At 37.3% G+C, this 25,524-nt stretch overlaps 1 protein-coding gene across 1 annotated transcript in view; it reads left to right on the forward strand.

Annotated features, from left to right (window-relative positions):
* Positions 1–25,524, forward strand: part of CNTNAP4 (contactin associated protein family member 4) — a 284,718-nt gene that overhangs the window by 245,756 nt on the left and 13,438 nt on the right. The window contains exons 18-21 of the mRNA XM_049786330.1: positions 10,835–11,074; positions 14,031–14,255; positions 15,978–16,111; positions 16,987–17,074. Of these exons, the coding sequence (XP_049642287.1) occupies positions 10,835–11,074; positions 14,031–14,255; positions 15,978–16,111; positions 16,987–17,074 (687 nt within the window). The remainder of the gene's footprint in view (positions 1–10,834; positions 11,075–14,030; positions 14,256–15,977; positions 16,112–16,986; positions 17,075–25,524) is intronic.

A 25,524-nucleotide genomic window follows, 5' to 3' on the forward strand; every position in this document is an offset into this window, starting at 1 on the left:
CTTTAGGAGGTATATTTATATGTATATACACATAAATATACATATATATACATATATGTATGCATGTATATGTATACATACCACATATCTGCATATTTTTGTTTGTTTGTTTTTGGGTCACACCCGGTGGTGCTCAGGGGTTACTCCTGGCTATTTGCTCAGAAATAGCTCCTGGCAGGCACGGAGGACCATATGGGACGCTGGGATTCGAACTAACCACCTTAGGTCCTGGATCGGCTACTTGCAAGGCAAACACCACTGTGCTATCTTTTGGGCTTATATCTACATATTTTAAGGTCAGATTTTTTTTTTGTTTTTTGGGGGCCACACCCAGTGACATTCAGGGGTTACTCCTGGCTATGTGCTCAAAAATCACTCCTGGTTTGAAGGACCAGATGGGACAGTGGAAGATCAAACCGTGGTCCTTCCTAGGTTAGTGTGTGCAAGGCAGACACCCTACCACTTGCACCACCTCTCTGGCCTTAGTCAGATCTATTTTTATAATTTTTTGGGGTGGAGGGAGCTTAGGGAAACACCCATCAATCCTGCTGACAGTGCTCAGGGAACCATGTATGGTGCTAAGGATTTGAACTGAGGTCAGCCACAAAGGCAAGTATTTTATTATCTGTATGATCTCTCTGGCCCCTGTGTATTTTAAAATTTTGCTAATTACTGAACTTATCAATTGTGGAGTTATAGGAATTAACTCTTACTAGATTACTTTTATATATTTTTATGTAAATAAGATCCAGTGATCCAGTAAAGCAGGATAAGTGACAATCAGAAATTATGTCTAGGCACATTAAAGAGTTAGGTTTTAGAATAAAATTTAGATAAATACCATTCACCTTGGAAGAATGAACTGCATTTTATTAACCCTCTTTCACTGCAGAGGGTGAAGCTTTTTTTGGATACATTTGACTAAGGCCCATTAGGAATTTCTAATGAATGTACTAATGAATGTACTAATTATTTTTTATATTTTTCTTTCTTTCGCTCAGTAAATGTTTAATGAGTAACTTCTGTGAGGAAGGCACTTTAATATAATTTTAATCATAATCTTGTGGCCACATGACTGATTTAAGGGTATGAAAATAATGAGTACAGAGCTATTCTTTTAATAATATGCTAGATAGTCAGGAAACTAAGATAGATATTTCTTGAATTATGAGAGAGAGAGAGAGTGTGAGAGAGAGATGGTCACAACAAATCTATGGCAATTTAAAACCTGTCAGTACTTGGAAATAGCCTTACTATTCTTGAAAATGGAGAAGGTTGAAACAGCCCTTGCATTTTTCAGTGAAATTTTCTGTTGTTTGCCTGTGTGTGACCCTTCATCCTTGGTATGAATTTTAACTTCATAGAAAATGGAAGTTAGATATATTGTTTCTGATAGGAAGATGGACCTTTAATATGATTCCAGGTAGTCACAATGGATAGAAGTATGATTATGGTATTAGAAAACTATGTTAGAACAAAATTGAGTTTTTTGCCATCAATCAGATGTTATAATTTTAATAAGGATCTGAGAGATTCTCTCCTTTTGTTTAAGGCTGTTAGACAGGCTTTTAGCATTCCCACATGTTTTCAAATTTATGATGACTACATAACTTGAATGTTTAAAAAGTTAGATAAATACCATTCCCCTTGGATTACTGAATTCTCTCTCCCTCAGAAATGAAGCACTTTTGTGATACTTTTGACTAGGGCCTGAAATTTTTATTATAAGACATGAAATCTTTTATTATGTTTATAACAAATCTTTTATTATTATTATATGTTCTGTTATATTTAGACCATCAAAATCTCCAAAGACATGGCAGAAAGAAAGATCTCTGGGAAAAGAAGTTGTAGCTACTATTAGTGAAAGTCTGTATCTACAATTCCCTCCTGATTACTCATAATGACTAAGGAGGGGATTGATTAGTGTGATGACAGTAAAAGAAAAGCACATATAGAAGAAAAATGGGATACTTGTGGGGACCCTGATTTACTTGTATAAGAGTAGACCACTTTCTTAGGAAATCATCCCAGCAAAATTAATGCAGTCATACATACAAAATATCAATTTGTCCATTTATGTTCCTATTGAACAACTCAGAATTGACAAAAAAAATCAAATTCTAGATGGAGATACTTTTGCCCTGGATGTTAAATTTAAAAGTTCAGACTTCTAAATTATATGGACTCAAAGTTGATATATATCTGCATATATGTGCATGTATATGTATACACATATAAACTAAAACCAGCCCAAATTCAGCAATAGTTGGAGCTAATTTAATAAAGTGCTTCTAAAATTAAAAAGTAAGTTATTTACCCTGTTGGATGTCTATTTAAGTGTAAAGGACAAGAAAAAGCCAATAAAATAATAAACAGTAAAAAACCAATATATGTGTATTTGGACATGTACGTAGACATACACATATAAATGCACTCACGTGCATAGATTTAGTGTCAGCATCTATAACACAGTGAGTAGCAGAGTAAGATAGGTTGCTGGTTGTTTGACTTGAGATCTTCTAGTTCAAACTGGCTGGTCAGAGATTTCTCCTGGCAAGAAGAACCTCGTTTCAATAGATGTTCACTCCAAAGGAAAGGAAGAGCATTTCCTGTGGAGGGAACATGCTGCAGGCATTGGAATTAAGTGCTAAGTGGCCAGGAATCAAAGACAAGACACAGTAGCTGGTAGAGAGACCAAGTAAGAGGAAAGAATCATGTGAAAAGTCGAGTTAGTTATCTATCCTCACAGTGAGAAATGAAACATTCATTCAGTAGGTTGAAGGAGGAACTAAGAAAAATCATATTTTCTACATTCTTGATGCTCTGAGGCTATGAGTAGAGGGAATAAGGTAGAAGCAGCATTTTTCTTTCTGAGAGATAATGGTGACCTGGGTTTAAGCAGAGGTGGTGAAAAGTAGGATCAGGTCTTAGCTTCTGATGGTTCCTAGCATCTTCTAGTGACTCCTGCTAATATGTCTCCAGTTTATGGATGCTTTGCTGTAAGATTCAGAATTACTGTAACATTTCTGTTTTTAATTTCAACTGCTAAAGTCGAAATTAAATCTACTTTTCTTGTTTTCCCTTATTCCAATTTGTGGCTTCACAATCTGGACAGTTACACTATGTACCACATTCTTAGCAGGATTGGGGATTGTGTTATTTGTTCACCATGGAGAAGACTTCTCTTCTGAAATGAGATCTCCCCTAGCCTGGGGTTACCTCTTTCTCCAGGAAATTGGGCTTGTATATTGGATGCCCAATATCAGTACTTGTTGGATGGAGAAGAAACTTTCCCATGCCAGATGCTTCCCAACATGGAATTGATACCTTCAAGAACATGCACAATAAGTCTTCCCTGAGAGTCAGTAGCTCATCAGGTGACTGGGTGTTCTCTGCTTTACTCCAGCACAATTGTTTTCTAGTTAAAAAATTTGAAGGGTAATTTCATTCCCCTTACTTATAGTTCAAGAGTTTAATTTGCAGTTCACCCATCCATCTTAAAAATAATTATAGCTAATTTGTATTTTCAAGTGTGCAGAATGACTATCATTTGTATTTGAGTATTGGGACAAATGAGTGAGATAAATGTAGTCACAAAGAATAAGTGTCATTTTTCAGCATAACCTTTTCTCCTAATAAAAATGTTTTCAATCCAGACACCGTGGCATTAATAGTAATATTTCAAATGACATGGAAATACTTATTTGTTTATTTTGGGGGCCATACTTAACTGTGCTCTGAGTTTACTCAGAGAACAAGATCACTCTTGGCAGGCTCAGGGAACCTGAGCAGGGAATTGGGTCGGGCATGTGCAAAGCAAGAGCCCTACCCATTTTACTAGCTCTTTGACCCCCCCAAAATGTGATTTTTTAATCAATACAATACTGCAGTAAAAGACTGCGAGTCAGTCTTTTATTATCTCTGTGTTTAGTAGCTTTTGTCAAAAAAAACTTTTGTTTTTAAAAAGCATTTTTATTGACTTACTTGTGAATTATAGAGTTATTCCTGATTGAGTTTCAATCATACAAAATTCCATCACCAATCCCTTCTCCTGTGTCCACTTCTCTCCCATTTTGGGTAAAGTTTTACTCCTGTCCTTTCTTGTTTGTAAATATTTTTAGCAAGATATATATAAAATTGTTGTAGAATATTTCAAATATCAGTTATTCTGATTATTATACTGCAGCTATAAAGCATCAGAATATTCAATAATGTAGATATGCTTGACATAATTATTTTCTTGAATACTTTAAATTATTTGATGGCTTAAATATTTGAATGCTCAACTTATTTAAAATTCGAGGAGTCTTGTCATCATACACAGTGGTACTAGGGGTTACTCCAGACTGTACTTGAAGGGCCATGTGGTGCTGAGGATTGCAATGGAATTGGCCATGTGCAAGGCAAGTGCCTTAACTGTGCTCTCCTTTTAGTCCTAATATTTGTAATTATTCAATTAATTTCTACAAATAAGATTTGTGGATAGATGAGCATATGTTCAAGTTGGATTAAAGTATGTACTCTGTTTTAATGTGCTACTATATATAGTTCAGCCAATGTTGATAAAATTTATTGAGGTTGTTGAGGTTTTTTTTTGAGTTTAAAGTTGGAGCTAGTCCTTCCATTATTACTCTTGAATGAAAGAAACCACTGCACTGCCTATCTTCCTTATTCATTCTTTCCACTGAAAGACATTCATTCACATCTCAGAGGAGATTCTGAGGCAAGATGTATATTTTTACTTCCGAGTTAAACATAGCTTGAGTTTGAAATCAGAAAAATAAATAGGGAACATGATTAAAATATGATTTATCTTGAAAACAGTTATATTTGGCCATTGAAATAGATGAGGACAGGATTGTTTTTCCAGATTCAACTCTGTGAGCCTACACTAAAGAACTGCAAACCAAGATTCTCAAAATTCTTGGTGCTCCTGATCTGAGAACAGTGATCTCCAATAAGGTACTATGGAAAGTGAAGGCGTATTGCAATAATACTAAAAACATGTAGGAAAAAATGACACGGTCTAAATAAGTGGGGAACAGTTAATCAATCCAATGAGTATCTCTTTTTCTTCAAATCTCAACTATCATAATTCGTTTTATCAACAATAAAAATTGTTGATACTTGTAATTCATCCTTCTCCCTTTTCTTTGTTTTAAATTATTGTAATTCATCCTTCTCTCTTTTCTTTATTCTAAATTATTGCCCCGGGTCTTACTGATCTTTTCCTGTTTTCTCCTCTTTTCCATATGTGTGATTTACATCATATTTTCATTAATAGCACTGTTCAGAGATATCATTCACTACTTTGAAAATTAGGATAAAAAGCAGGACAATAACTGATGTGTTAAACCTATGTCCTTGGCTGCATCAGCATCAAAAACTCAATGTCAAGAGTCCCTGCTTTATGCTTTATCTTGTGCCCACAAATGTTCAGTGGCCACAGAAATGATGGGGAGAAAAAAAAATCCATCATTTTTTTTTCAGCTGAAAAGTGACAGTGGTCATTTTCTATTTTGGTTTGTAAACTCAGCATTTTTTTCTTAGAAGCTTCTTAAATTAGCCTTGAATTGATTTTCATTCAACCAGCTCTGCAATTTTTGTTTGCAGTCTAAATTCATTTACTGACAGTTTTTTTTTTTAAATGGGGCAAACTCCTCAATATGTTGGGACTAAACTCTGAAGGAGAAGTAAGAACTACTGTCATGGACTCAGAAGTTATTTACATGGCATTTGAAGTGCATCAAAGGTACAAATATTGTTATGTTTGGAGAACAGTTTTCTAAGGTCCGCTATTGTACTTGAATCAAATTCATGCTTTGAGGTTATCCTTCTCAGTCTTAGTTTTATGTTGTATCAATTCAGGAGTCTTTGGGGGAAATGGTCATATCAATACAAAACTATGAGTAATTTTTTTGTGTTGCCTTTTTTTGTAATTGAGAATTGAGTGGTACATAGACACCCCTATAGTTTTTTCTGGTAAATATATCCTTGCATTTTTGTAGGGTATAGACCTAAGAGTAGAATTACATACCATACACCTATAGTTACTGTTGCTAATGTCTCTCGCCTTTTTTTTCCTTTTAAATAACTGACACATCAAGCAAAATACATGTAGTCAACACAATACTTATCCAAACTTTTTTTTTTTTTTTTGCTTTCTGAGCCACACCCGGTGAAGGTCAGGGGTTACTCCTGGCTATGCACTCAGAAATCGCACCTGGCTTGGGGGATCATATGGGATGCCAGGAAATTGAACCAGGGTCTGTTCTAAGTTAGTGTGCACAAGGCAAACAAACGCCCTACCGCTTGTGCCACTACTCCGGGCCCTAATCCAAACATTTAAAAAATTTTTTTAAATCACCATAAGGAAATTTTGTTTGTTTGTTTGTTTTTGGTCCACATCCTGTGATGCCCGGGGGTTACCTCTGGCTATGTGCTCAGAAATCACTCCTGGGGAGACCATATGGGATGCCAGGGGATAGAACCAGGGTTTGTCCTAGGCCAGCGGCATGCAAGGCAAACACCCTACCGCTGTGCCACTGTTCCGGCCCTAGAAATCTTTCTTAATCATTTGAATGCCCTTCGTTACCACATGACTGACAGCCTATTGCCATTTTCTACAGCTCTGTCTTGTTCAAAGAAAGAGAAAAATAAAAATTATAAACTAATGGGGTTTTTATAAATTTTGAATGAACTCGTTTCTGATAAATGCATTGCAGGTATCTTCTATCCTACTGGCTGTATTTTCACATTTTAGTGGTGCTTTTGGATGAACAGAACTTCTTCATTATCTAGATCTCTTCTTTTTATACATTTAGTTTGATTTTTACATAGCATACATACATATTTTCCTTTGCAGAAGTATAGTCCCCAATTAACAAGAATATCGCGGGAAAGAATCACAGTTCTCATTATCATTTATTTCTGTGATGTCTTTTCTTAAGATCTCTTTTGATATTACTAAATAAAGAACCTCCTTATGTACTTTGCCGTGCCTTGTATGTAAATCTTTTTTTTATATTTATTTAAAGCATTGTTATTTGAAATGGTATTTATTGTTGGGTTTTATACGTACAATGTTTCAGCACCAGTCCCACTACTTATGTCAACGTCCCTCCACCAATGTTTCCAGAGTCCATCCCATACTCCCCACCCACAATTCTCCTGCAGCCTGCCAGCATAACAGGCACTTTGTTAAGATTGGTTGTTAAGGTTTGGATTTTTTATTTCAGTGTTGTTGACTCCGTGGTTTGGATATTTAGTTACGTCTTTCCTTAATGACACCAATGCACTTGAATCTCCTTAGCCCCTGTTCCCCATTATTTTACATCTGTCTTCTCCTCCTCATCCTCCTCTTTTATTTTGTTTTTGTTTTTGTTTTTTTGGACCACACCTGATGGTGCTCAGGGTTACTCCTGGCTTTGCACTCAGAAATTACTCCTGGCAGGATTGGAGAACCAATATGGAATTCTGAGACCGAACCTGGGTCAGCCACATGCAAGACAAATGTTCTACCTGCTGTGTTATCACTCTGGTCCCACTCTATTTCTTTCCTTCTCCTCACTACTCCCTGATCTAAAAGTGTTCTAGACAAGTCCTTTTAAACCATTGCATTCCCTCATGCAATTATTCTAATTACCACATATAAATGCTATCATCCTGTATTTATTCTTTTTCTGGCTTCATTGAACAAGATGTTTGAGTAAATCTTATAGAAAGAACTGAAATCAAAATTCACACATGAGCTTTTGAGACTAGAGAATATGATTAGTACCATCAAGCAGTCAATTTCAAAATATGGCCTGTTTGGCCAATCCAGACTGCTGCTGTGAATTTGACATATAAGAAGTCTAATTAGAGTCACTTTTCCCTGCATCTCTGGCCTGAAACATGCTCTTATTATTGATTGTGCATCAGCAAAGGTGACTGACATTTCTACGCTTTCCCACCAGCAGCCTCTTTAAGTGGAATTCTTCTTAAGCATGCAAACATCCTTCTTCTCAGTCCTCAAAGAGCTTTTCTAAAAGAGGAACTTTCTATAGTAAATGATACTGTACTTTCTCATCTTTCAAACCCCTTGCTTTGACCCCTTTTTCTGCTCTGAAACTTGGGTGCATGATATTCAGAAGCATACTTTAGTCCCTTAACTTGGGCCTGGGCCCAACCCATATGTCTGCTAATCGTCTACTCCATCTTGATCTGCAGCCAGGCCCTTTACCCGCTTGCCATTCTCTGTCACAAGACTGTGGTTATGGAATATGCCCAGACAGAGCCAGACAAGCTTTCATAAGTTGGGCTCTTAAAGAGATCCTGTGGTGATCCTGATTTCATTCTTCCTCCAAGGGCAAATTATGGAATTGTTCCCAATTAATCCTCAATAATATTCCAATCAAGCACTCAAATAACTTGTCACTTAAAAGTGTGAAGTCTTCCTGCCACTAAAGTAGAGGGAACTTGGCATAGCACAGCACCAGTTCGTACTGCATGAAGAGTAGCATCTGCCACAGAGAAGGACTGGCTGCGAGTAATGGGCACTATCAATGGTTTGGGCTCACTCAGCCCCATCGCAGCACCTGGCATGGTTATTTAGGTACAGAATCCCCGTTTGCTTAAGCGAGACAAACAGGCTCAGGCATATTTATTCATACAGAAAGGCGAGGGATCCATTTCACAAGGTACTCGGTGTTTGTGAAGTTCCGGAATTCATTACATCTGATATGGTATGGCAGGTAAATTGATAGAAAATTAATTGGAAGACAGTTCCAAACATAATAGCTCAGCAGAAACATCCAGAATCAATTAATCAAATGGCAGCTCATTTTAATTGGACATACTCTAACCCTGAATAGGCGCCGGAATCTTTAATTAAGCTTTCAAGCCCAAATCTAGTTACAATGACTGGGTTTTCTAGAAGAGTTACAGCTTCACAAAGTTTTCAACTGGGGACCTAGTGGCAAAACAAGTCTTCTCAGTACCTGTATGACAGAAATGACAATGTTTAATTAGACATTACACTTTATGGAGAATTTAAAAATGTAATTATAACTATCTTTTATTAAGTCACCATGGAATTTCTGAAAATACTGAACTTAAAAGTTATGTTTGCAAAGCTGGGTGTTGATTTTCTGTTTACTATGACAAATATTATTTGAGCATATAGATCATCTTTCCTTGAAGTATTCCCATTTTTTATCCATCTTCTCGGATTTCTGTTTCTACCATTAAAGGCATCTTGTAATCACGTCCAAAAATATAAAATTAAAAAGAAATACACAAATGTGAGGCTGGAGTGATAGCACAGTGGGTAGGACATTTTCCTTGCATATGGCAGACCTGAGTTTGGTTCCCAGCATCTTTATATCACTGAGAATGCCAGGAGTGATTTCTGAGAGCAGAGCCAGGTGTAACACCTGAGCAACACTGGGTGTGCCCAAAACCAAAAAAAATAAATAAAATGAAACAGCATTTGGTCATCTCATATTTCTCTATCAGAAGCTGTTACCAATAACTACTCTGGTAACCAATAACTCTTTGAGAATAAGATCAATTGCATATAATTTGGTATCTTCCAGTGCTGGACACAGAGCCAGCAAAGTGCCAGAATTGATAGTTTATAGACACCCAAAATGATCTAAAAAGTAAGAGAAAAATGGGAATTTTCTTTGACCTTATTTTTGGTGTGGAAAGGAAGAGGAGTTTTCCTGTAAGAAGACCAGCCTCTTCCTTTAAGTATTTTTACTTAATACTTCTTCTGCTTTGCCCATTGGTGATCTCTGGACTTCTCTGGATATTTACTTGATCTAAAATACAAGTAGGAAAAATAATAAAAAGCAAGTTAGAAGTCATGGAAATGGGTTGTAATGAAAGCTGGATCTCAAAGTCATTTCCTTATTATTATCATGTCACTGGCCGACTGAGAGAACTAAATCAGAGAGATAGAAGGTGTTTCATTGACAAATGTATAGTGGACCATGATTTTAATATCACTGTGCAATATAAACTTTATAGTATGATTCAAAGGACTATAACACAGAGTAAGTAAAAATGCATGGAAATATACCTCAATTTTGGATTCAATAGTACCTTGCCTGCTTCCAAAAGGCTCCTGATCTAAAGATCAAATCTAAGACATTAGGCTGCCTCCTCTAAGAATAAAACTTCTATCCTAGAAAATTTCTGAGTACTAGATAGATCTCTCAAGTTGGGCAAACAGAGTGGGTTATTAGGAAGGAAAATTGACAAGTTGAGCAGCAAGTTTGATGTAGAAGAAAATTCTCAAAAAACTTAGGGGAGAAGAGAGACTCAGGAGTGGTAGGGAGGTGAAAACTATTGGAGGAATAAAGTGTGAAGATTGTCAAGTTTGTCTGGTTCCATACCACTGTGTATCTGGAATTCTTACAAGAAAAAAATACCTATGTACTTAAAATTTTATATTCTTCAATAATGAAGCTTGGAATATGCATGCCACATCAATAAGAACAGAGAAATGTAAATTATAGAGGCAGGAGCTATAGTATAGCAGGTAGAACACTTGCCTTTCATGCAGAAAGAAACTAGGTACATTGGTGACTGGAAATGTGCACTGGGTGAAGGGTGTTGGAAATTTGTGACTGAAACTCAATCAAGAACAATTTATGTTGTTTAAATAAAGTACTAATTCTATATGGTAGAAGAGTAGTTGGGTGTTCTCCAACATTCTCTATGGAGCCTTGTCAGCCCTTCTCTGAGGCCTTGGCTATTGGTCTGTCCTGTTCTACTCTTCTCCCTGTGCCCCCAACTCAGACACCAAGTGGCAGATTTCCATGGTGGTCTTTTGTTTTTTTAGGTGGGACGGCCACCAGGCAAAGAGGCTTCCTGGGATGTATTCGATCCCTACAATTGAACGGCCTGGCCCTGGACCTAGAAGAAAGGGCCAAGGTGACACCTGGGGTCGAGCCAGGCTGTCGGGGCCATTGTAGTAGCTATGGCAAACTCTGTCTCAACGGAGGGAAGTGCAGAGAAAAACCCAGTGGGTTCTCCTGTGACTGCACCTACTCTGCCTATGCAGGACCATTCTGCAACAAAGGTAAGTGTGCTGGCTCCCCTGCAAGGAAGCAGAGAGATAGCCTTGGTCCCTTCTTCTTGGGGGGACCTATTTGAAACCTAACTATTTTGTTCTGACTTTAAACCTTCCTTTCATTCCTCATTCCCCTCATCTCCTCCTCATTCCTCCTTCCTTCTTCCTTCCTTCCTTTCTTCCTTCCTTCCTTCCTTCCTTCCTTCCTTCCTTCCTTCCTTCCTTCCTTCCTTCCTTCCTTCCTTCCTTCCTTCCTTCCTTCCTTCCTTCCTTCCTTCCTTCCTTCCTTCCTTCCTTCCTTCCTTCCTTCCATGTTTCATGACACTAAGTACATTTCAAAAGCCTTGTATTCATAACTCTTTTGACTAACTCAAAGAAATCCACAGCAAATGTTTATGATTATGATGCTCAGCATGTCTATGTGTCCTGTCTCACCTGGTCTCAGGGCCAAATGCACCCTGTTCAACAAAGTTGTGCCCCCCTTTACCCCGCCCCATTCCTTCCCTGTGAGCTACTCCTTCCTGCTTTTCCTAGATATTAGGGTGGTGGAATGGGACTTCCCAGTGGTGCTGGGGACCACAAGGGCTACTTTCAATGGTGCTCAGGAAGTCAAGTCCAGGACTCTGTGCGTACCAGACACACCTTCCAATCCTTTAAGCTATCTCCCTGACCTGATGTTAGTGTGATTTTGAGGATTTGTGTATTATTTGGCAAGATTAGGTAAATTATTTGGTGGCATCTAGGAACACTGAACATACACTAAGAGAAGTGACTTATTTATTTGACATTTTTGCCAGCATGAAGAGAAGTGAGTTCTTTCCTTTACTTCCATTTCTACTTCAAAAGGATTTATTGGGCTACTCTGCTTTCAGGGGAAACCTGCCTGCCTTGGACTCAGTTATTAAAAACAAAATGTCTCTTGATGAGAAATCCCCTGAGAGTGATTTCTAGGAATCTTAGACACAGTCACCAATCTGCCTGAGAAGGCAGCTCTCTAGCTTAAAGATCATTAAAGGTGTTACTGTGGGTTTTCCAGAGATTAGTCAGCAATGCACGGACACTCTGGAAACATGGTATTTGTTTGTGCCAAGCACAGGTTTTTTTTCCAGGAATAAAAAATAAGTTTCCCATTAAATATTGTAATGTAACCAAATCAAATTTCTCCGGGGCCTACCTTTTGTTATGTGGAGTGGCTGTTGATAAAGTGGGGCTTGATTTTTTTTTCCAACTGAACCAGTTCCTTTTCCATACCATGGAGGAGAGATGGATTGATACGTTTTCAAGCATTGGTTATCCATTCATCACTCTTTACAGGAAACTGCCATCCGATTTACTGCACTTTATTTAAGTGTTTGCAGACAACTGAACCTTCTCCTGAACAGGCTAAGAAAAATGGGCTCCAAAGGGAAGCAATCCCCAATTTGCAAAGAAAGCACATGGGATTAATGAACCTCAAGTCGCCAGCGCATACTCTCTTCAGGCCTGTTCCTATTTATCAGGAAGAAGTTAAAAATGATAAGTCAGCCTGCAGGCACCCCTCAGCAATGTGACCTTCTTGTCATGAGAGATTTTTCATGTTTGACATGAACACACAGACTGAAGACCGCTGCTTCCCAGGAGCAGCAGAATCTAGAACATTCTTTGCTCATCTTGCCAAGCATAATTAGGAATGCTGTGCTGTACTTGCATTGTTATATGAAACATAAAACAACAACAACAACAACAAAAATATCTCCTAGATAATGAAAATAATAGTACAGAAGCCGGAGGGTTAGGACCATGTTGATTGTCTTGCATGGAGTCAAGCTGGGGTCAATTTCTAGCACCCCATAGGGATCCTCAAACCTCACCAGGAATTTTTTTCTGAGTGCAGAGTCAGGAGTAAGCTCTGAGCACTGCTGGATGTGGCCTCCAAGATAAAACAAGTAATAGTCGCACAAAACTAAAAAGAATCCTAATAGCACAAAGTCCTCCTAAAATGCTGTGGAAATGGAAACTCATGTTTCATCAACAGCTCATGTTCAACAACTTTACGTATAAAGTTTTTTTGTATTTTTTTGTACTGGAGAAAGCAGGGTTCAGGAATCCACTCTTCTAGCCCAATACACACACACACACACACACACACACACACACACACACACACACACACCACAGATGCATGTATAAACTTTCTAGAGTATATAGTAAATATGAGACATTATTTAGCATATAGGAAAGTTTCTATCTATTGATTCTAGAAGATAAAGGACTTTTTAACTTCCTCTTGCAGAGCTAGTATATTATTTTTATAAAATAATAGAGGGATTTAAATTTTAAGTAAGGGAATGACTGGTAAAAGAGGCGAAAGCCACAAAGCCCTGGTTTATGTCTGAAATCAGATAGCAGAGCATTAAGCTCTCATTATAAGATTTACTGGTGAATTAATTATATGTAATTCTAACATCAAGCCATTTCAAGGGCCATCACGAAAGCACTATTAATTTACTGTGTTATTGAATTCTGGTTTGGGGCTTTATCTCTGCTCTCTCTGTACAGGTTTTTTTCTTTATTAATTTTATTTGAAAAATATCAGCATCAGTGAAACAAATTCCACATATACATACATTTCTTTATAAAAAATTACTTTATTTAAACACCACAAATTGTTCTTGATTGAGTTTCAGTCACAAATGTCCAACACCCTTCACCCAGTGCACATTTCCAGCCAACAATGTACCTAGTTTCTCTCCTGCCCCCTGCCCTGCATGCCTCTGGGGCAGACCTTTTTCTTCTTCTCTTTCTCTCTCTCTCTCTTTCTCTCTCTCCCTTTTTTTCTTTTAAACACTGTGGTTTGCAATCCTGTTACTGAAAGGGTATCATGCCTATCACTATATTTCCTTTCATCCTCCAATTCTTATCCAGAGGGATCATTTCCAACTATCATTGTCACATTTCTTAACCAAAAATGTGCATATCGTTTCAGAGATTTCTGCCTATTTTGGATCAGGCTCGTCTGTGATTTACAATTTTCAAGAAAATTATTCCTTAAGTAAAAATTCCAGCTCCCACGCTGCATCATTTCATGGTGATATGAAGCTGAGCCGAGAAATGATCAGGTTTAGCTTCCGAACAACGCGCACCCCAAGCTTACTACTTTATATGAGCTCCTTTTATAAAGAATATCTCTCGGTAATCATTGCTAAAAATGGTGAGTGCTGCTCAGCTGACAGAGAAAATTGAATTAGACTATCGCATCAGAAATAATATGGATCATTGTCATGTTCTTACTTCTCAAAGTACCAAAGGGAAGAGAATAGTCTGTTTTATTTTTCTACTATTATTATTCATTTAAATTTCTTAGTCCTAGTGCAGGCTAGGTGCTAGGACTTAGGACTAAGATGCTTTTCTCTATGTCTAACTTAGATTGTTCAATATTCATCTTTAACATTTATATTTGTGATAGCTATTTATTTTACTTTTCCTGAAAATTAATTACAATTCCCAGTTGAACATTGCTATCAGTTTTCTGTGGGTAACTTAAAATAAGATGATTAGGGGCCAGAGTGATAGCATAGTAGGTGGGCCTTACACAAGGCCAATCTGAGTTTAATCACCAGCATCCCATATGGTTTCTGAGCACTACCAGGAGTAATTTTTGAGGGCAGAGTCAGTAGTAGTCCCTGAGAACAGTCAGATATGTCCCTAAACCCAAAATATGTACATCAATTCAAAGTAGAAAAATTCTAAGAGAATGTTGACAAGGTAGCATTGAGTGTGTGTATATGTATTGATAGCTGTAAGAAAACAGCCTATTGGTTCAAATTGTAGGCAATTATGTAGGAAATTCCAGTGCCTCGGGATTATAGCATGTCGTTCAAGACCTGATCACAGAAAACCATTGACTGCTATTTTGCTCTTACCTATATCTAGATAAAATACTAAAATGTTTATAAAATAAATTCTCTGGATGAAGAAAACCAATTTACAAATATATAACTATGTAATTTTAGCTAATATGAATAACTTTTGACAATGAATACCAAAATTAAAATAATATTGTTCAATAATTGTTTTATCTACCATATAAAGTTGATCTTGAAAGCTACTTACACATTCATATATATTCTCTGGTAAAATAAAAGATATACTGTGAAGAAAATTAGTTGTTACTTTTGCAGCTCTTAAGGAGTACTGCCAATTCTAATAGTAAATTAAAATCATATCTCATATTTAATAAAAATAACTTATAAAACTCCATTAATCAATGATATCACATGACAGTTTGAGTTTAGAAAAATAATCTTGTAGAAAGAGGATGTTATTGTGGTACCTTTCCATGATATTTTGGCATAATATAGTCTTTGTTCTCTTTTTGTCCATGGGCCTTTTATTTATTTATTTTGTGGGGTGGGGTGAGGCACACCAATGGTGTTTCGCGCTTATTCCTGGTCTATACTGAGGGAACATTCCTGGTGGACTTGAAGGGGACCAGATGGAGTGCCAGGGATCACATTCACATTTGCTGCATGCAAGGCAAGACATGTATTTGTCTAGTTCTACATTATCATTTTCTTAATTCAGAAGATAGCACAAAGATTTTAATGTGCCTCTCTCTGCATGCTAGATTTTCTGAGTGAAAATACTAAAGGGTCATAGGAAAGGCACTGCTTATTAACAACAACACTTAGATCGGATTTCAAAAATAGTGCAGATTCATATTGAAACAGATTTCCAGGAATTATGATGAGATAGTATATCCAAATTTTTTATTGTGACTTTTTTTTTCCAGAAGAAATAACTAACAACTATAAAAAAAATTCCTCAGAGTTGGGTGGGGGATCAAAGGGAAAAAGGAAAGAAATCCTCTGAGTCTTTATAACTATTTACTATTGTGCAGTTTGTACTCAAATATAAATTTTTTCCTATTTAGGAAGTTTGCAGATAAGATACAAGTTAAATAAATATCAAGAACCAGACATTATTCTCTTTGATTTAAAAAACATGGCAGATGGGCAACTCCACCACATCAGGATTAACCGAGAAGAAACCCTGGTCTTTGTTGAGGTAATTCTCTAATTCTCACAGAAGTCATGGCTTCCATACTAACTCCTTAACATGACAATCTGACAGTGGAAATTTGGTGATAAGTATAATATAGAGTAAGACTAAGATCCTTTCAGTGCTGCTTTTTCCACAGAAATCAAAGATCAATATTCAAATATGGTCACAGTTTTTCAAGGGACAACATATTTCCAAAATAATAGTCATGGTTGATACTTGAAATGTCAAGGTTTGCCCATCCATTTTACTCTGCTCAAGAAGCAGTACTGTCTAATGGCATCTCCTAGGAAAGAACATGGCTGCGCTCATCACTAAGCCAGTAGTCTTTATGCAGCACAGTTCTAGACTAGAAATAAATGATTGCTATATCACAATAACTTAATTGAAATAATGTGAGTCGCTATAGAGAAGGTAGAATTATTCACTCTTATCAACTTTGGAATATAATAATAATATAATATAATAATAATAACACTAATGTTTCAGTCTTCTGCAGAGAGGAAAATTTCTCAGCTGATTGACTCAAGTATGAATTCCGTGTTAAATATAAGTATCAAGTGGAAAGAATACATATCTTTAGGGTTGGACTTACCAAATTTGGTTATCTATATCAGGAGAAAGCAAAGTGGTAGAAGGGGAGAGATGGTAGATGCAAGGGTATTGGAGGAAGAAAAGAAATCATTGACAAAAATCACATTCTTTTATAAATGGTTTACTCTTTAAATTTCATTTGTCTAAGTCTTTGACATGTACTGTCCATGATCTCTTTCATCGTCTTTACTTTTTTGTATCACTTTGTCTCTTATTTCTTTGCCTCTTTTCTTCTCAACTAAATGGCATCTTCATGGTTGTTTGTATTTCCTGTACCAATGTTGTAGATTGATGAAAACACAGGGAGACAAGTCCAGCTGGCATCAGGAACAGAGTTTAGTGCCATCAAGTCTCTTGTCCTGGGAAGGCTGGTAGGTAAGTAAAAAAAAAAAATGCTTTCCACTGTAGTAACGATGCATACAAGTAAACAAACGTATGCACACAGGAACACTGCATGCATATTCATCATGCCAAAAGAAATGTCGTGCCTTTTAAGGTGATTTGGAAACTGTACTTTCTCAGAGGTACATGTAACCTGGAGTCAGGCATTCTGAAGATGAGAAAATATCATTTTTGGGTAATAACTCCACTCTGGCCTCTGTCAAGAGATAATCAGTTCAGCATAATGCAACTGGGCACTTTAGAAATAAGGAAAGATAAAAGGGGGAGTAACTGACTTTGTATCAAACAACTGCCAAATATTCTAAACTCGTCTCACGATGAAACTTTCTTGGAGATAGTTAGGAAGCTTTAGGTTCTAGGTTGGGCCCTGTTTGTCTTGTTGAGAAACTTCAATGACAAATCACAGGCTGAACCCCACTTTGAATGTGTTATTCTCACTTACCTGTACCAATGAATGACAGGGGATACTAGAACTACTGTAAAATATTTGTATGACTTAAAAAATACTTGGCAATAAATAATAATTCAAAAAGGGGGCATGTGGGGCTGGAGCAATAGCACAGTGGTAGGGTGTTTGCCTTGGACATGGCTGATCCAGGAAGGACCTGGGTTCAATCTGTGGTGTCCCATATGGTCCTCCAAGCCAGGAGCGATTTCTGAGTACATAGCCAGGAATAATCCCTGAGTGTCACTTGATGTGGCCCATAAACAAACAAACAAACAAATAAATGGAATTTGTTTTTAATGGGGGCCTGGGCCAGGATTAGGCCTTACAGGGTTATCCCTGCACCATTCCTGCCTCTTTGCTTAGAAGAGAGTGGAGATGGGGGGAATTGGTGATGGGAAAGTTTCACTAGTGAAGTGGAGGTGTTCTTTATTTTTTTTTTTATAACTGAAACCCAACTACAAACATATTTGTAATCATGGTGCTTAAATAAAGATATTATTTAAAAAGCAAACAACAACAACAAAAAAGAAGCAAGCCTTCTCCTGACTGTGCAAGGGGAACCATATATGAAGCCAGGAATGGGACCAGTATCAATAGCATGTAAGGCATGCAAGGGTGGAGAGTTTTTAAAATGCAATTTCTTTTCATTATAAGTAAAGTATATATAACATTGGAGTATCATATTAATTGGTGGTGTGGGGTCTTCTTTCAGACATATTTTATTTCTAGCTTGTTATGTCATACAAACCTGAAATATTATGACCAAGATAATACATGAAACTTTTTTATTTCTGACCTTTTTAGTTATTTGTATCTTGATTAATCATTCCTTGCATTCTCTGTACATAATCTCAGAATCTTGAAAATGTTTGATTAAACTCAGGGGTGAATGCTCAAAATACTGGCCCTTGCGAAGGTTAATAGTTAAGTTTATAAATATTTATAGACTTTCTAGTACTATGATGAACACCAAAATTGTGTGCTCTTATTCTCCAAACAAATGGGAAATGTGAATTGCAAGGTCCTTCTAGTATGCTCTGGTGAATATAAAAACATGTGTAAACTACTGCTAAGTTTTTAGAAACATACCTGAAAATTTAACAGTTTCATTGTATAAATTATGTAATTTCAGCTGTTACAGTAAAAAGGCTCAACTAAATAAAAACAAATACTAACTGCATGAGTTACTCAGAGACAAAATGTTCCAAAAAATATATTCAATCTAAGATAAACAACTCTAATCTTTATAAAATCATACTTTTAAGGAAGTAGCATCCTAACATTCGATGCCAGAATTATGAGTAAAGTGGTCTATATTCTTTGAGAATTATGCATGGCTCAGACAGTAGAATAGTAATATCATATAAATATGTTTCCTTTTTTTTGTAAGTGACTAGAGATTAGTATGAAAATAAATATGTTTCATGTTCTTATTCAAAAGATGTTTATGGTTAAAATGTATATCATTCAGACTGAAAAGTAAGAATAAAATCCAGATTCCACAATATACTTTATAGCCTGGATCATTTTATCCCCTTAAAATTCTTAGTATGAATTTATTTCCCTTATTTCTAAGGTATGGATGTCGACCCAGAACCAATGCTATTATCAAATCATTTGTAATTCAAAAGAGACTAAAATGTTATGATCACATTTTATAATGTATGAATTTATAATAAAATGTTATGTAGTATATTATCATATTTTAATAGTTTAAATTTTTAGTAAAGGGGCTATTAAAAGGAGCTGTGAATTTTCTAGAGTTACTCAGTCTTGAAGTTTTTTTTATTATGTTAGTCTGTGTCCTCCCAGAACAGTTGTCTGGAGGAAATGGACAATGTGGAAATTTTTAACAGAGCATGTGTGAAAGGGACAGTGGACAGGGAGCTGGCCAAGACAGCCAGAATCCTCAGAGAGTTGTAGAATGCTGGCTTGGAGTGAGGGAGGGAAGGGACAACTAGTTTACACATAAGAATCCTAGACTACAGTGCAGAGAATGTTTACGAAAGGTCCTTGAGGCACCCTTGGGTGAAAAATCAGCCATCATGTTTCCTGTTTCCCAGCAATGGGGTTGTCTTGGAATCCTCTGTGTGATGAGCCATATTGGAAACAACCCACTGGATGGAAGAGTAACAACACTGGACTTTAGAGCTTGACAGTTAGACTGGTCTTTTATCCTTCCTCTTTATGGAGGCCAGTCACCAGGGCACAGTCTTGTGGTCCCTGTGCTTATAAAATTTATCGTCCACTTTGATAAATATTATTTGGATCCTGACTGGCTTAGTATATATTTTTTGATCTTTCTTTATGTAGGCTTGTGCTTATTCCTAGCTCTGTACTCAGGGATCACTCCTGGTGATGCTTAAGGGACCGTGTGAGGTGCCAGAAATTGAACCCAGGTCAACCACATGCATGGTAAATGCAGAGGCATTTACCTGCCATACTATCTTTCTATTCCCTACTGCCTGTATCTTTTTTTTTTTTATCATTTCTGAACATTTGTTTTTGTTTGGGGAGTCTTCCAAGTGGTGGTTAGAAGGACCAGGGGTCCATTCCTGCAATTCTCAGCCAAATTGTTAGGCAGTATAATGCAAGAATCCAAGGATGTGGTGCTTTTCAGGTCCTTTGGTGTTAGATTATCTAGGCTGCTCCATTAGTGTTTAGAAGCCCTGGGCTACATCTGGCAATGCTTGAGGGGCCTTGTGCTGCACTGCCATGGTCATACTGAGGTCAGCCTCATTCAAGGCATCTAACTGCCCAGTACTTCCCCTCAATCCTTGAATATTTAAGGGAATAGATGTAAACAATGGCCAGTTGTTTTTTGGAGTCAAGTTTTCAACAAAAGGGCTGGGAAGATAATAATCTACTGCCAGGCTAGATGGGAAAATCCAAAATGCAGGGAAATGCCTTCCATCTCTCTGGTGTCATCTTTACTCACTTCTTAAGCTTAGGAGGAATACTACAGATAGCTCTGGATCCCCTTACTAGTAGGTAACTGAGAAAGGAGGGAAATTTAAAAAATCATATCAAGGCCTACCAAGATAATATTGAAAGCACCTCAACTTGCCATCCAAATGACATAGTGAAGTGTTCAATAACTTTAGCAATAATAATATATGCATTAGGAGCTGCTCTTATGGCTAGACCAAAGCTTTCTCCAAACAGTTCTGTATAAAACCTCCTGAAATCCACAGGGAACATCACATTTGCTTTTCATATCCATAATTTACTGTAAAATTAAGCTAAGAAATCCATAAAGTGAATTTTATCATTAGAACCACTGATGAATTATGGAAGACTTGGGGTATCTTTGCTTGCCTCATTTGGATATGGGTGGTGTGACTGATAGAATCTATACTGCTCTCTGAGGTCCCATAATCTGAATGTCTGCAATGGAGATACAAAGGCTCTTTAGCCATTGGATCAGACCATCCACTCAGGCTCCTCTGATAGACTTAAAGAGAAGAGAAGAGGGAGGAAAAGGGGGAAGAAAAGAGGAAGGAAAAGGGGAAGGGGAATGGGAGGGGATGGAAAGAAAGGGAGGAAAGGGGAAAAAGAATGAAAGGGGAAGGAGGAAGGGAAGAGTGCATCAGGAGTTCTTTATGTAAAATCTACATCTATACCCATGGGTGACCTTATAACCCAAGGGCACTGTTTTTTTAAAAGTATAAGGTAAAATGATGTAAAATAGCAGAGTGGCTATTTTAAGATCAAGTCTTAGAAATATTGCACAATTTAGAGCAAGAAAGAGACGAAATCTACCTAAAATCATTTTGTGTTTTTCAGGTTCATTTTTTTCAAACTTTTTTTTTTCACATTCACAACAACTTTCTCTGATATATGTTAAGAGTTTTTATTTCTGGGGCCAGAGAGATAGCACAGTAGTAGGTCACTTGCCTTGCATGTGGACTACCTGGGATGGACCTAGTATCGATTTCCGGTTTCAAACTATTTTTTAACAATTTCAAACATCCTAGATGGTCTTCCATACATGGCATCATTTCCACAGGGTCTGCCATCTTGTTTTGAACTGAGTAAACACTTTTTCTTCTGATTATGTGTGCATATAGGTCACAGGCACAACAGTTTGAGAAGTCAGACCCCAGATCTAAAGAATACTTAGGAGTCTGCAGTTTATTATTTGAATTATAGTGCCGATCATAGATTACCGATTGGGATTATGTAGAGGTATACTACTTGATCCCACATATATGCATGGATGTGGGGAGCAACTATGCTCTTATGTTAGTGACAAGACTCTCATCTCTTTAGACTTTAGTCAGTCAGAGTTAAGGAGAGAAATTTGGCTACACTTTAAGCAAAAATACACAATAAAGGCAAAATTCACAAATCCCAATTTACCTGTTTATCAGTTACTAAATATGAAATTCTCACTAGATGACTGAAATTGAATGATTTTAGTGCATTCCTCTGTGGAATCAAGATGTGTCATTCCCTCCTACCACTAATTCTTCAAGAGGCTTTCCCCATCCTCTGGAGAAGTCTGTGTATTCTCTTAAATGCATAACTTTTCTCTCTTCTTTTAATAAATTGTTCCTTGCTTCATTCTTTGTCTTCCCTGGAAATTCTTTTCCATGACCTAAAAACAAAAGTTAGACCCAGGATAGGTAGAGATCAGGACTGACTTATTTTACCATTACAACCTATGCTTGATAACTACAGGTTTTCAATGTGGGGATGATGACTCTAGTGTGAATAATAATAAAAAATATTGAAGCCTTATTATTATTAAAATAAAGCTTTCTACAGCTAAATAAAGAAAACAATAGTGTATTTCTTAATTACTGACATGCTCTTAAGTACACCCTCACCACAGATAAATAAAAATAAATCCATGCACACAATAATTATAAGTGAATTAATTACCAATCAGGCATTGATGGAAAAGAGAGAGATGGGAGTTGAAGACTAAATAATGGAACAGAGAAAGAGAGAGATGGACAAAGACATGCATGCTACATGACCTGGGGGTAGAGGGAATCTATATCCAGAGCAAAGAGCTACAGAACAGACCAGCCTAAGGATGTTCTATAGGCCGAGGCAGAATCAGAGCAGTGAAATTTAAATTCTGCTAGTGTTTTCTGTTCAGAGGCTGAGAGATGGTTTCCATAGTCCAATTTGATACTATTACTCCCAAATTACTGTCCTTCCTTGTTATCCACTAGTAATGCTTGTTAACAATGATTATAGTAAAAATTGTTCATACAGTCCACCTTCATTTATAGAAGTGAATATGGAATAACAGAGAGAAAGCAATTTCTCTCTTTGTGCCTTTCCTTTTGAAAAGGTAGACAAATGATGACATTTCTTTTTGAGCAGCACAGGGAGCACAATACATGGAAAGTTCCAATACCCAAGTGAATGAATGATTCCTTCTCAATCCATTCCTTGAAGAGGAAGTTTTCATTCAAAAGTTATATCAGAAAGGACTTCTCTAAGATACCATTGACTAAAGGAAATATGCAGGTTAAAGGGGGTTTTTACAGAGACCAAAGAAAATATAGAGTAATTAAAGCGCATGCCACTGACCTGGGTTCGATCCCCAACATCCCACATGTCCCCCAAAGCTCAGCTCAGACTGATTCCTGAGTGCAAGACCAGAAGTGAGCCCTGAGCAACGCCAGCTGTCCCCCCAAAGTTGTTTTGCTAATTCATTAAGTTTTACTAGTCCATAGCTCTAGCACTTCGGGGGGGGGGGGGGAGTGGCTTTATTGGAATCACCATATAACCTAGAAATTGCATTAAACTTGTCATGGAAAATGTGCCCACAATTTGGATAATGATATAATTTGGCCCATAATGGAAAGAATCAAAAGTTTTGTTCTGCAGCTGAGTGAATATTTTTCATTTATTATATCAGACTCTTGATGGCACAAGAACACTGGCACCAAAGATCTATTGGCACATTATGGCAGCCAAGGGGAGAAGCAGGTGGCATCAGAGGATCTTGGTTCCCATCGCTCTATAATTAATAGGCTGGATTCTATTTGCATTTTTATATTCAACACTCATTGAAAAATTAAGTTCTGTTCACAGATTGTTTTGCAGTGTTAGTGGAGTTTCCCAAAAGATGGTGTTTTGCTCATTCTGGGCAAGCATGTCGTTATATTTCGAGGTAATGGTCCATAGACATCATTGATCACTCCTGAGTCTACAAAGCCAGGAGGTCACTCTGATTTCGGCAATGAAGACTTAGGCCAGATGTAAATAAAGTTTGTGGTCAGAGTGAAGAACACGTCTATTTCACCTCCTCTTAGAAGCATTTTTCTATCCCAGGAATATTTTCTGTAAAATCTGCTTCAGTGCCAAGGGATGCATAAGAAACTACAAATATTAAAACAAATAAACAAACAACAACAACAACAACCACCCTGGGATATGGCAATGAGAAGGTATGGAGCCAGTGGTTGTTCCCATGACAATATGCTTCAAGAGTGGAGAAACCCTGAATCTCTTAGGCCACGGGAATGTCCTTCCTTCCCCAAGACTTACTGTGCCTGTACAGAAAAAAAAAAAAAAAAAAGGTGGGGTAACACCAAACCCTGCTACTGCAGCACTTCTGGTTTTGTTTTGTTTTATTTTGTGTTTGTTTTTTGATATTATTTTCCTTCTCTTTTTTCTTCCACTTTTTTCTTTCTTTTTCACTTTTGTGGATATTATTCGGTGATTTTTTTTTCCTTTTTTAGTACTTGATACCAAATTTGTTCTTCTCTTTTCCTTCACCTTTTTATCTCCAACAGAATAGCATAGCTTGAATCATTCAGCCTCATAAATTGAGGGGGGAAAAGAATGATACCAGGACCAGTCATATGAACATGTAGTGTAAATAAAAAATGACCAGACTGGAACACCAAACAGAATAGAAACCTAATTTATAACAAGCTGTAAGGTGGAGACCAGTTGCACTTGATTCTGGGGGGTAAAGGAGGAATCTGTGGGAGACATGCTGGGAACAGGAGTGGAGGGAGGACAACATTGGTGGTGGGAATGCCCTTCATTCATTGTCACTATGTACCGTAAATAATTCTGTGTAATGAACTTCAGTCACAATTAAAAAAAAAGTAACTATCAGGAAAATTAAATTGTTCTCCTGAATTAAAAAAAAAGAAGAAAAAAAGAGACACTTTTCGGGAGGGCTTCTAATCACATGATCCTTAAGATAGAAAACAGGCTCTGCCCAAAGCAAAAGAGAAATGTGAGTTTTACCTGAAGATACTTAACATTTTGGTTAAGTTTCTTTGTTTGATTTTGTTTTGGGGCCATACCCAGTGATGCTCTGCATTTTTTTGTTTGTTTGTTTTTGGGTCACACCTGGCAGCTCTCAGGGATTACCTCTAGCTCAATGCTCAGAAATCGCCCCTGGCAGGCACAGGGGACCATATGGGATGCTAGGATTCGAACCACAAACCTTCTGCATGAAAGGCAAACACCTTACCTTCATGCTATCTCTCCTGCCCCGATGCTTTGCATTTTATTCCTGGCTCTGCACTCAGAAATTACTCCTAGTGGGCTCAAGGGACCATATTCTATGCGCGGGATCAAACTCAGGGTTGGCTTCCTGGAAAGCAAATGTCTTACCTGCTGTGCTATGGTCCCAACACCAGGTACCTTTTGAATTAATCTGGTTTGCTAGGTTATACAGCTCACAGCAGTAGCTTTGTTAAGCAAATGAATACTTTTCAAATAAAAAAAGTAAAAAACTGCTCCTTTATGCACATAGTTGTTGATGCTCTACTTTGTCTTTTTACTTTTTCCCCACTAATTTATTGTTGTTATTTAGTCCTGATAGTTGCTCTTTTTCTTTTTTCCCCAAATCTTTATTTAAGCACCATGATTATAAGCATGATTGTAGTTGGGTTTCATCATAAACAGAACCCCCCCCCCCACTTCATCAGTGCTCTTAATGCAAAACCAATCCTGGCTATGGGCTCTGGTTTACCTGTCCTTCCCTCTG

Source organism: Suncus etruscus, chromosome 14 (genome assembly GCF_024139225.1).
Source record: "Suncus etruscus isolate mSunEtr1 chromosome 14, mSunEtr1.pri.cur, whole genome shotgun sequence".
Classification (NCBI taxonomy): Eukaryota; Metazoa; Chordata; class Mammalia; order Eulipotyphla; family Soricidae; genus Suncus; species Suncus etruscus.